The following is a 12,755-nucleotide window of genomic DNA, read 5'->3' as shown; positions in this document are numbered from 1 at the left end:
CTCTATGGCGAGTTTCCCTGCCTGAACCCACTTGGCACTCTTTTGCTTGTTTATATTCCCTAACCCTCAAATCTTTTCTCCAGTCCACACTGGGACCCAAGTACTCTGACTTTAGTATTCTAAATGTCCCCCTGGTTGCTTACGCTGCCTTTCTGCCCTGATACAAGTGTATTAAACATCACAAAAGGTGCTTAACCAAGTGGAACAAAATGGAATGTTGGTGCTTAGAGAGGGAGCTCCAAACAGATTGCAGCTTCTAGAGCAGGAAATTAAAAACTTGAGAGCCAATCTGAGATAGAACTCTTTGGTACAGAACAGAAAAGAGTTTTCATGAAAATGCTGCAAACTGAATTACAGAGATGGCCAGACCAGGGCTCTCTGGAATATAATTTACTCTGAGGTCACCTGCATGGCTCTTGTCCTCAACTTCTCTGCTAGGCCTGAGGACTGAGGAAACTGAAGAAGGTCAGTGACGGGCCCCCGCTAGTCCCTTTTAATATATTGTCCAGGCCCAGTCTTCTGTGTACCTTCATGATGAGAATGGTACCAGCGAAGGCCACTGTGGTGCATACTTGCTGACTGTCTTCTCTCCTCTTTCCAATAGTCCTTGGATTCCACTGGGAATCCCTGAGATTCCTGAGCAGTTGATGTGGTCTATGGAAGGTACACATAACCTATGCTAAACTGACTATTCTATTCAGTGATTAGTTCAGAGAAAATCGTGTGCCATAAGCCAGTCCAATCCAAGTACATCTTGACACTTCTACTAGAAATTCTGGGACCTGGATTTTCTCTTTTGCTGTGAATGGTGTGGTGGACACATGTGAGGTCTACAGCTTACCCTTTGCCTGTGGATAAGGTCAGTATATGGAAGAAGACAGAGCTGAGAGAACTGTAGAGAAATGGAACTGGAGCCCTGTTCAAATTGTGCCTGCAGCCCACCCTACCACAGGACTTTTTTTTTTTGTGGTATGCGGGCCTCTCACCGTTGCGGCCTCTCCCGTTGCAGAGCACAGGCTCCGGGCGCGCAGGCTCAGTGGCCATGGCTCACGGGCCCAGCCGCTCTGCGGCACGTGGGATCTTCCTGGACCAGGGCACGAACCCGCGTCCCCTGCATCGGCAGGCGGACTCTCAACCACTGCGTCACCAGGGAAGTCCCCACAGGACTTTTAAACTTGCTGGTATGAGAGCCAATGCATTCTGTTCATTGTTTAAGTCAATCGGAGTTAAGGTTTCTTTTACTTAACAATAAAATTGTCTAAACTGAGATATTTATAGATCACACTTTTTAGTTATCGAAGCATTTTTTTCAGTTGATGACAGTTGAGCCTAAATCAACCTTGTGAGGTTGGGAAAGTGTAGCTGTCACTTTCATTTTATTCATTTAACTCCACGCCTTCTGACTCCCAATTCTGAGTCTTTCTCACAGCACAACCTTGCATCAGAATAACATTCATCCCAGTGAATTCCAGAAGAAGCACAAAGTTATATGACATTTTATTGCCTACATCACCCCCACATCTTTTTTAATAAAACCCACATTTTCACTTTTCCTTTTCTATCCTCCCTTGCATCTAAAAGTGGCCTTATGTTCCAGGTGTAGCCAAATGCAGTTCCTTAGGGAGATGCTTCAAGCCACTCCAAGGAAAGGGCTTTTATTTACTTTTTCTTTTTCTGCCGTCCTCACCCATCCTATTTTTGAGTATGGCCGTGATGCCTGGGGCTATGGCAGCCCTCTTGTGAGTAGCATGAGGAAGTGAGTTTGCCAAGGATGATGAACAGAAAGAATGGGAGTCTGGTCCTTGATGACACCTGAAGCAGCTGAACCAATACCAACAGAACTCCTTCCTCCAGAATTCTGTTTATGTGAGAAAAGGAACTCCTATTTGTTTAAGCCACAGTGAGTCAAATTTTCCAATATTTACAGTCAAAACATCATAACTCGTATATACTGGTGTCTGTCATGATGAGCCAGTTTTCCTCTGAAGGAAGGGGTCTGGCCAATGTGAGCCAATATTCCCTTCAAACAAGATGGATAGATTCAAATCAAAGCACAGGAAGCTGGGAACTTGACAGCTAATTTGGCCCCCTCATGGTGTTCTTATGTTTGTTCTGTCCTCCTGGGTGCCCTCAAACCTCCAGCAGTCTCTGTGGTCAACACTGCATCCTTTCCTCTTTTCAAGGGAGCTCTTTGGTATGATCTTCTAATTACTAGACCAGCTACTCATCATTAGGACAAGTTAGTGAGAGTAACACTTTTTGCTCTTCTCTGAGACATGTGAATTTATATATTCACGATCACTTTAAGAGCTCAAAGTGCTCTTTTCTCTCGTTAAAGCACCCAGTCTACTTCTGAGGTCCACAGAAAGCAGGCAGGCATTTAAGACTAAGGGAAATATACAGACTGGGGTGGGATAGGGAGACCTGATCCTTTGGAATAGAGCCTTCTATTATCTTAACTGGTTGTCTGTTAATGATGGCTACCTAACGTCATATTCTGTCTTTTATTGAGACAGACCCTTAGTTGACTGTTGGGGAAAGTGACGTAGAGATACTAAGCTGCAATTACTGGAGCCTTGAAGCAAGTGGGTAGGACCAAAAAGAGGTCACAAAGCCCATTTCCCAGTGGAGAGATGTCTCTGCTCCCCCACACCTTTTTTGTATGATTTTAAACTTATGTGACCATACTCTTGATTACTGAACACCTACCTGTTATAAATAACCTGTTGGACAGAGGGCATCTTGGTTTTAATGAGGGAAGACAAGAGCTCCAGCAGAGCTCTTCTCACAGGGGAAAACCCATAGATACAACCTGCAGAGAGTCCACTAAGGCCTTTTGCAAGATTTCATGCTGGCCCTCTGTTGCTCAGTTGCTCCTCTATGCTCAGCAGTAGAGCGAGCGTACCACCCATACTGGCAGGTGTGGCTAGAAGGGGATGCCAGGGGTATCTAGTGTGAGAAGGTCACAGTGTCCATCTCCTATACCCGTATCTACAGAGGTTTTCCAATATAATCCATTCAGAGTCCTGGAAGCAATCACAAATGGACAGCAAATGAGTACCCTGAGTGCACAGACACCAAAAGCCTGGTTTTATTTCAGAGGCCATTAAAATGCTTATCAGAGTGAAGGTTCTCTTCCTGCCTTTCTTTCTGACATTCATCCTCTGGCAGACATAAGAGTCCTTGTAATGTATAGGGATGGACAGAAACACTTTTGAGGAGGGTGTGGTGATGTTCTGAATCATTGACTCATCCATCCACACTGGCTTGTAGCACCTAAAGTCTGCCTCACTCTTGAACAGAAATATCATATACTTCTAACTCCTTTTCAGTATCCTTATTAAAAAATAAAATAAAAGCAAATAGTTCATTGTAACAATAGATGTAGCTGCAGATGATATAAGCAGGAATGGCCCATCTAATGCATACATTGCAGACCAGATTCATTTAATCATTCATACATCAAATATTTATTTAGTACATATTATGTGCCAGGTAGTATGTTTGGACTACAGGGAAAAAAAGAACAAAGACATAGCTTCTGACTTCAAGGATGTCTCGGCCTAATTGGGTTGACAGAAAGGTCAAGATAATTACAAGACCCTTTGACATCAAGATAATCCTAACTGGGAAAAATTAACGCATATTTTTTTCTCTGAGTATTCCTTTAGGCTTTAAATCTATCCCAATCAGCCTAGTTGTTTTTATTCTTTTCCTTTCCTTTTCTATCTCCTTGATTTCTTTCCTTAATGTCTCCCCATTGAGATCATAAGTCTAATTTTAGTTCCCAGTCATTCTTTAATATGGTTACTCGCCTAAGCAGTCTATGTTCGAGGTTTTTGTTCTCCTGTGATATGTCATACTTAATTAACTGTCATCTTCACTATTAATATTAACTGAGATATTAATTTGATGAATTTTAATTTCTCTTAATCATGGCATCATTTTGAGCCTTCATTGGATACCTTTTTAGAATGATACACAGTGCAGAGGAGAAATATTAATAGGATATTAAGGGTTTAAAAAAAACTCTTTAGTAATTGCATGTTTTCCTGGTAGGAATATCTGTTTCTTGAACAGGTGTAGGCACCCTGATTTCCTTGTTAGCAAATGGATGTTTTGTCTTGATCACCTCCTGACTCTGTTTTGCACTTTCAAATGAAAATACTTTCAAATTTAAGAAATGTTTCTCTCCGGCAGAATTCTCCAGGGTCTGCTGCATTATCTAACTGGTGAGGGAGGCACCAAAAATATAAATTTGGTCTTTTCCTTTGGAAGCGGAGTCTGCGGAGAGCTGGTACCCAGGAGGAAAATGCTGAGTCCGAGGGCAACTGAACCATCAGAAGTCTGATCTATCTGCAGACTGTTCCTGCTCTCTTTTCCTCTCATTCAGTTAAAAAAGAAAATTGCTTTTTTAAAAATTAATTCCTCTGCCCCTACATGCCTCCTGCACGTCGTCACCCCTATATACATTGAAACACTGATGAGGATGGCCACTGGACTGCTCCCACCCCAGCCCCCGTATCTTTGCAACATGACTGGCACAGAGAGTAAGCCTGTGCATTTCTAGGACAAGTCCCATCACTCAAGTCCAGTCACCTGGATGCTGGAGGCCTGGGGAGAGAATCATTCCCAGCTCCCTGGTTCTGACGTGGGCAAGTGATGCTGGAATAATGATGCTCTCAGGACCTTCAGGTCCCTCATGAAAGGGCGAATGGCAGGAGCTGTCCTTCCCTCCCTAGACCCTGGATCATGGCAGGGAGCATTCTGACCCCAGATGCCAGGAGCTCACGGAAGACAAAGACAAGCACGGTCACATGGGCAGCTTGCACTTGCGACCTACTCACCTCCAGGTACACCACCCAGGGCATCACCAAGGTGGCCACCAGCAGGTCTGCCACGGCCAGGCTCACCACCAGATAGTTGGTGGTGGTCTTCAGGGCCCTTTCCTTCAGCACGGCCACACACACCAGACCATTTCCAAAGATGATGGCCAGGATGAGCACGCAGTAGGAGAGGGCGTAGTAGGCATGTGGGCGGGCCCGGCTGGCCCCGGTGGAGTTCTCCGCCGCACACGTGGTGTTGATGTGGCCCCCCAGCTGGCTGAGAGGCGCCATAGCCCGGAGGGAGAGGAGGGACCCCGACACGTTTACTGAGAGGAGATAGAAAACAATGTTGGTCAAGTCAGACTCTTTGGAGCTTGGCTGCTTTGGGTACATTTTTTGATTCGATACATATTTTGGTGAGCACTTTCTATATGCTGGGCACTATTCTAAGCCCTGGATATACAGCAATGAAAAAAATAGAAAAAAATCCCTGCCCTCATGAAGCCTCCATTCCAGAGAAGGCAGTAATAAACAAGATAAATCCAAGATGTGGTATGTTCGATGATGACATGTATTTTGGAGAACAAAAAAGTAGGGAAGGGGGTGAGGACAGGGTGAGGATGGTGTGTGTGTGAGTACTTAGGTAAGCAGGAAGCCCTCGTGGAGGTGGTGACAGTTGAGTCACGAACTGGAGGACCTGAGGAAGCCCACTGTGCTGATAGCCAAGCAGGAGGAATGGCAGGTACGAAGGCAGGGCGGCAGGGCGGCTGGCAGGTGGAAGGGACAGCAGGGAGACCAGTGGAAAGAGCCGGGTGAGGCAGGGGCAGAGTGGAAGGGTGTGAGGTTGAGAGGTCGTGCTGGGCCATTGAAAGAACCGTGCTTGGACTCTGAGTGAGATGGGGAGCTGTTGCAGCATTAGAATCCCAGCTCTACCACTTCCAAACTCTGGGGTCTTGGGCATGTAACTTCACCTCTCTGAGCTTCAGTTTCCTCCTCTGTAAAATGGGGGAAATAATGGAGCTCGTCCCACAGGGATTTTGTGAAGATGAAATGAGCTATTACATGTGGAAGATGTTGACAGTCATGCCTGACACCTAGAAAGCTATTCAAGTCTTAGCTCTTTTTCTCTGATTGGTCTGTTTCTCTTAGCTTCCCAGCCCCTCTCCTTGTCTCCTCCCTCCCTGTCTCTCTTGCCCGCATTTGCCTTTCCCATGCCTCCCTTCACTTCCTTCAATCTCCCATCCTCTCTCTTGGGTCTTATGTAGCAGGACATGGTGGGTTTGGGAGACTGGGCTGTGGGAGAAAATCTCAAGAATAATGGGGTTTAGAGGAAGTACAGTGGTTTTTATATTTAGGGAAAATCCATGTACCGAACTTTATTTGAAACCTCCTAATTTTTTTTTTGTGGCTGCACCATGTGGCTTGTGGGATCTTAGTTCCCCGACCAGGGATTGAACCCAGGCCATGGCAGTGAAAGTGCCAAGTCCTAACCACTGGACCACCAGGGAATTCCTGAAACCTCCTAATTTTTAAAGACTCATTACTAATTTAAAAAATATTTAAGCCTTATGAAGTCTCCCATCTCCCTTCACCCCAAAATCCCACATCCATGGGCCAATGACCCACGCATCATCAGTTTTCAATCTCTGACCTAGTCCAATGCCCTCACTATTCAAACAGGGAAACTGAGACCCAGAGAGATGATTAACAAATCTTAAGTCACAGCTTCTTAGCGGCAGAACTGGCACGCAGGCCTTCCAACGCCCTCCTTTGACATCTGAAAGCCATAGCAACTGTCACATCACTAGCCCACTGGGAAAAGCCAATCCTCCAACCGTGGGGACTTTGGACATAGCGTGGGAAAAGCAACAGAGCCCATTGGTTGCCCCCATGACACCAACCTGTTGGGGCCAGAAGAGACTCTGGGCTCTTAAAGCCAGGTTTGTGCATGTCTGTGGGGGACAAAAGTCATTGTTTCCTGAAGAAAAATGTGGAAATGACTTTGTGCCAAGGGTAGCAGTGCATCAAAGCCACATGCTGGGGGAAGCACAAGGCTTATAGCCTATGGTAGGACCCTGAGACTTGGGTAAGAGTGACTCCTGCCCTGGGCGCTGTGCTTCCGAGGGCTCCACGTTGGACCCCATCTGGTCGTATCCTTCCTAGAGGATGAGGTCGTGCTCTCCCATGGCACCAAGGAGAAGATCCATCGAGTCCACACTCCCATTCTAGACCATTCTCTTCGTACCAAGGTCTCAGGATTCTCTGCCCAAACTGCTTGGAGCCTATTTCTAGGGGAGCACCAGCCTCATTTTGGATGTGTCACCCTGAAGGAAGACTGTGGCATGTGTGTGTGGGACCCATGGCTCCAGGGGTAGCTGTTTGGAGGAGCTCAGATGAATAGCTTGGATGTAGCCCAAGGTGTGGAGAGAAGAGGACAGAGTCCCTGGGACAGGAGGTTGGGTGGGGCAGCTTCTCCTGCCCTCTCACATTTTGTGTGGAACTCTTAAGGCCCAGGAACCCTAAATTCAGATCTGGCCTTCCAGATTGTTAAGAAGGCGCCTTTATCAAGGCAGGAGGAGTAAACACTTCATTCAATGGTGTTTGTTAATTATAACTAAAATATTTAGACATGGAGTATATGGGCCTCCATGGGAACTCTTGCTCTAGGCTTGTGGCAGAGGTAGAGGCTGGCTTGGTGGCCAGGATTTGCTCTCAATTCTGCTAACTGCTGCTCTCCTTTGATTAGGAGATTGGCTTAATCCTGGCTGTCATTTTGTATGCTATTTTGAATGTTTCAGCCTGGAATGTGAAAGTGTTAAAATGAACAAATAATTGTAAGGGGCGAGTGATTTGGAATGAATTCAGAGAATTGTTTAAAAAAAAATCGTTCTTTATCTTGGCACACTGTTTGCACTAAATATATTTTAAAGCATAATAATAATTTTTGATAATAATTATAATTTTCTCATTATTCAGAGAAGGGCAGCCACTACCCTGGAGATAGCACTGTTGCTGCCAAGAGCTTCTGGAAAAACACAAAGCTTTCTGATTGTTCAAGGATATTTTCACCTTCGAGGCAGGCTCAGGCCCAGAACGCCTTTCCTTCTGCAACTGGGCCACGTTGGAAATCAATGGCCAGAAATCACTCTTTCCTAGGGTCTGTAGTTGGCTTATGATGTCTTAGCCTCATCTTCCCTGTCAGGTAGGAGGGAGGCATTAAACCTTGGGATATTTGTTACCATCTTGCTGGACATTTTACTCTGCCGAGGTTTGACAGCTACTTAAAAATAGTACAGCTAAGTGTCAATGACTAAACTATATGAAAGGAAACCCTCAACTCTGAAAATCAATTCTGAGCCTGACGTTGTAATCACCATTGCATGAGTTTCTGATTTACTTATTTTTTGCATTGCACTGTCTCTGCTCGTAGATTCTTTAGAGCAGCAGGTGGGGGTAAGCCTTGGTTGCCCAGGCAGTTCCTGATGAGTTGTGGGTGTGAAAGCAGAAAATGAGTGAGATGCTAGATTACTCCCCACTTTTCAGCTTCATTGTTTCAACTTCCTCCCTCCTTAGATTAAAAAAAAAATTTTTTTAACCAGCATTGCTTATATAACACAGAACTGGGCTGGGTTTTCTCCTTTCTTTCTCCTTTCGATAGATATGCTATCAGATAGTAAACTGGTCTCAGGTAGGAGAAGTAAAGAGCCTGGAGAATTCATTAACTTGACAATCACTCTCTAAGTAATTCATAATGATAGCCTGGTTTCCTCATCAGCAAAATCAGGATAATCATACCCATCTATAGGGTTATTGTGCAGTCAACTAAAATTATATACGTAAAGTCTTGGCGCTGTTGACAACTGGGGCTGGATAATTCTTTCTTGGGGCAGGGGGTGCTGTCATCTGCATTGTAGGATTTTTAGCAACATCCCTGACATCTATTCACTAGATGCCAGCAGCACTTCCCCTCGCCCCAGCTGTGACAGTGAAAAAAGTCTCCGACATTGTCAAATGTCCCTTGTGGAGCAAAATTGCTCTCCCCATTGAGATTCGTGGCTCTAACATAATGTCTGGCACGTTGCACTTAAAATATTGTAGCTTTTATTGTTTAAGGGCAAGTGGGAATAGGTGCATTGGTCAAATAAACTACAATTGCAGAGTGTCTAATGGACTTGGAAATTGGGAGATTACTGATGACCTCAGCAAAGAGTGTTAGTTAAGAGTGGATGGAGGTGAGAAAGTGGAGAAGGCAAGGACTAGAAGATTATCGGTGGTCTTACTCTTTTAAGAATCATTATATATAATACTACTTACAAATTTTAACGAGCCTTTGAATTTCTTACACAGTCTTTATAGTTTATTCTAGCATCTCTTAGAGTGAGTGAATAATCTACTTTAAAAAACAGAGGGACAGAGCATGGTCAGGCCCCCATCAGCTATGACATACATCCTGATTTGATGATATTCAGTCCCTCAGTGTGGAACCACAGTCTGCCTGGAACATCTATCTGTAGGTTGTCTCGTCTGGGCTCCTGGTTCCATACCAGGCTCCCATTGAGTTTGTTAAGAAGTTATTTATTAAGATTTACAGGGTTTTAATTGTTTGTTCTCTTTTCTCAAGGCTATCAAGTTAAGCAAAAAACAAACAAGAAAAACAGAAACATCTTGAGTTCTCAACCTCCTTCTAAAGACAATATTCACTACCACTTCTGGCTGCTACTGTGTGCCGGGCACTAGTACTGTACAGATATTACCTCGTTTTAATATTTATAGTAACCCTGAAGGTGGATATTGATATCTTCCTTTTATAGGTCAAAAAATTGAGACTCAGTAACTTTCTTAAGATTACACAATGTGTAGGGGGCTATGTTGAGCCTAGCTTTCATCTTGTGTCTCCCTAAATCCAAAACTTGTGACTTATTTAATGTGTCTGTGCTGGGGGTGGAAGGTGATGTGGGCAGTCATTTCCAGATAGAAATGGTTTTTCCTGAACCCAGAACAAAATGCCTTGATAGCAGGGTCACAAGACCAACTACTTATATCATAGATCTCTGTCTTTTGCAACCTCTAAACTTTCACTCAGTTACATCCTGATCTCTAGTCTCCAGAGCTTTTCTGGCTTGGGACTTCTATGCAAACTTGCTATATTGCCTGAAAAAATTAATAATTATAGCTAACATTTTATAAGCATTATCTTATTTAAACCTCACAACAACCTGATGAAGGAAATAGGTGCTTATTATTATTATTATCCCCATTTTTGCAGTTGAAGAAAGTAACAGAAAGGTTAAGTATCTTGCTGAGGTCATACACCAGTAATTATGGAGCTGATTCAACCCAAGATCTGTCTGTTTCCAGAGCTCCATGTTCTTAACTTCCCCATTATTCAGGTGAAGGAGACAAGCCTGAAATGGGGGCTAATTTTTTTTTTTTTTTCGGTACGCGGACCTCTCACTGTTGTGGCCTCTCCCGTTGCGGAGCACAGGCTCCGGACGCGCAGGCTCAGCGGCCATGGCTCACGGGCCCAGCCGCTCCGCGGCATGTGGGATCTTCCCGGACCGGGGCACGAACCCGTGTCCCCTGCATCGGCAGGCGGACTCTCAACCACTGCGCCACCAGGGAAGCCCTGGGGGCTAATTTTAAAATCTCGCCTTTTCAGAGTATCTTGTTCACATGACCAGACCAAGCTCAGTGAAGTCAATGCAGGTGCACACTGCACATAGAAACAGTGGGAGTTACATTGTCATTATTATTAGAGGTAGTCTTTAGCATTTCTATGGCACCTTATTCTTGAAAATTGCTGTCTAGTTTATTTTCCTACTGAAAATTCACGAGTGCATTGAAATACCTAGCCTATTTATATATTTGGGCACATCTACATTGTTGGTAAATGTACAGAGAAAAAACATATCTGGTTACTGAGATCCAGTAGCTGAGGTAATATAGTTTTTCTTCATTAAACTTTCCCAGTAAAGCAGAACATCCCTACTTTCCATCACAAATTCTAATGTCTGAACATCCTACCATTCTATTCAGAGATAAAATGGGGAACTCAATGGATTAGTCAATCAATCAATAAGCAAATGTTAATTGATGACAAACTTCAATACATTAGAAAATGAATTTAGTATTCGGTAAAAGCTACTTTGTATTTGTTTAAATTCATATTCCATAATAAGCAGGCTTCTGTATAGATTCTTTAATATCAGGCATGCATTCGGATACTGTCAGTGTTTTCTATGCCCAACATCCCTGCACACTGCTAGCCAAGCAGACCCTTGAAAATGTTCAACTATAAATAAACATGTGTCTGAGTAAGAATCTTTCTCATATGGTATCTGCTTCTCTTTGGCTACGAGATCCAATGCTATGTCAAGCAGCGATTCTTCACTCCTACCCATGGACAGACATTTTACTGACCTTTTAGTGTCAGTAAGCAACCCTTTGCTTCACCTGTAAAGTGCAAACAGGCATGCAGAATGTGTTTAGAAATGAATGTTTGTGCATTCATTTTGGTAGTATTTGATTAAACTAAAGGCATGAACTGGAAAAATGACTAATTGCAACAACTTCCGTTGACCCAATGAGCTACAGTAAGTAATGAAAGTCCTACAATTAAACAACAACAATACCCTCAAAGTCATACGCCATCAGTAAAGAAAATATACACAATTATCATCTCAAGTACTGCATATCTCTGTTGGGAATAATTGGATTCTGACTTGGAAACAGCCTGACTTAAAATAGACCATTGAAAACAGTGCCTCTCCAAACCCTCAGCCCTGGATTACCAGGGTGCTGAATTGGGGAATTTAAAATAACAGACCCTTCCAATTAAGTAAAACCCTTAAGAGGAAAACAATCAACTTCCATAAAAATCTCAGGAATAGTAACAGCTTTTTATTTTCCATCTTTTAATTCTGCCTTGATATAGCTTCTAGAGCCCATGAGGATCTAATTTGGGGGAAAAAAAAAGAGAAAGAGAACAGGTTTCTACTGCCCCAAAAATGAGAAGAAAATGAAAACAGTTTCCTCAGGGGTTCAGGTTTTTAAATAAGAGAGGGTACAGAGTTTTAATGCATGTTCTCAGAGAACCACAGAACCCCAAACTGCTTAAATAACCTCTCAGGAAAACACTGTGTATTAAACTAGAAACGAAAAGAAAAACTACTTACCCTGAAAATTTCTTCTGATTTCTGGAGACTGTGGGGTTTAGCACCTCAGCTCCTGCAGCCATTTACTAACAGCAGACATGCCCAAGCAAAGCAAACTTTGCCTTTCCCAAGACACAGAAACTGTGGAAATGAACAGAAAGAAAATCACCCATTTTTGCCTCTCAGGTGAAATCACTTGTGTGCTGCTCTTCCAGCTTCCCTATTAGACCTTACTGCATGTTTCATAGCTGCTTTCGAATGCATCATTTTCTCTAGAGAATTTGGGAGGGACCCTAAACTGAACGTTGCTTGGGTCAGCCCTTCAGACGCTCTGTCCTTGGTGCTGAAAGAGAGGTGTAGCAGGATCCGTTTTCCACCTCTCTCTTCTCTTTTCCCTCTGTGCCTCTATGTGCTTTGTGCTATGCTTTTTAGTATATGTGTATTTTCCCCTCAGTGCTCTTTTGAATCTCAGTTTTCCCACTGTCTTTACTTCTATGCTTTAATTTCTCTTGAATAATTCTCACCTTCCTTAGTTTAATTGTCATTCCAGCTTTTGGTGGGTGTAAAGATGATTGGTTCAGAAGAATGAGCAGATCAACAAATTGATACCACAAGTGGTTAATAGAAATCAGTACACTTTAAAACACAATTGACAGAATAATTGAACTTGGAGGTGTAAGCCTGTCTTGGAGAAGAAGGTTAAAGGAAATATATTACAGCAGAAGCAAAACTGAGGCATGAAGAATAACTGGTGATAAAGTTGAAATAAGTTTAA

The 12,755-nt window shown here is 43.4% G+C and overlaps 1 protein-coding gene across 1 annotated transcript in view; it reads right to left on the bottom strand.

Annotated features, from left to right (window-relative positions):
- Positions 1-12,063, bottom strand: part of DRD3 (dopamine receptor D3) — a gene marked incomplete at its 3' end in the record, with an annotated part of 43,438 nt that extends 31,375 nt beyond the window's left edge. The window contains 2 exon segments of the mRNA XM_082654165.1: positions 4,848-5,152; positions 12,002-12,063. Of these exon segments, the coding sequence (XP_082510291.1) occupies positions 4,848-5,117 (270 nt within the window). The 5' untranslated portion in view covers positions 5,118-5,152; positions 12,002-12,063.
- Between the last annotated feature and the right edge of the window lie 692 nt (positions 12,064-12,755).

The sequence above is a fragment of the Grampus griseus genome (genome assembly GCF_964374135.1).
Source record: "Grampus griseus genome assembly, chromosome: 5".
In the NCBI taxonomy this organism is placed as follows: domain Eukaryota; kingdom Metazoa; phylum Chordata; class Mammalia; order Artiodactyla; family Delphinidae; genus Grampus; species Grampus griseus.
This window is presented reverse-complemented; position numbering and strand designations above follow the sequence as displayed.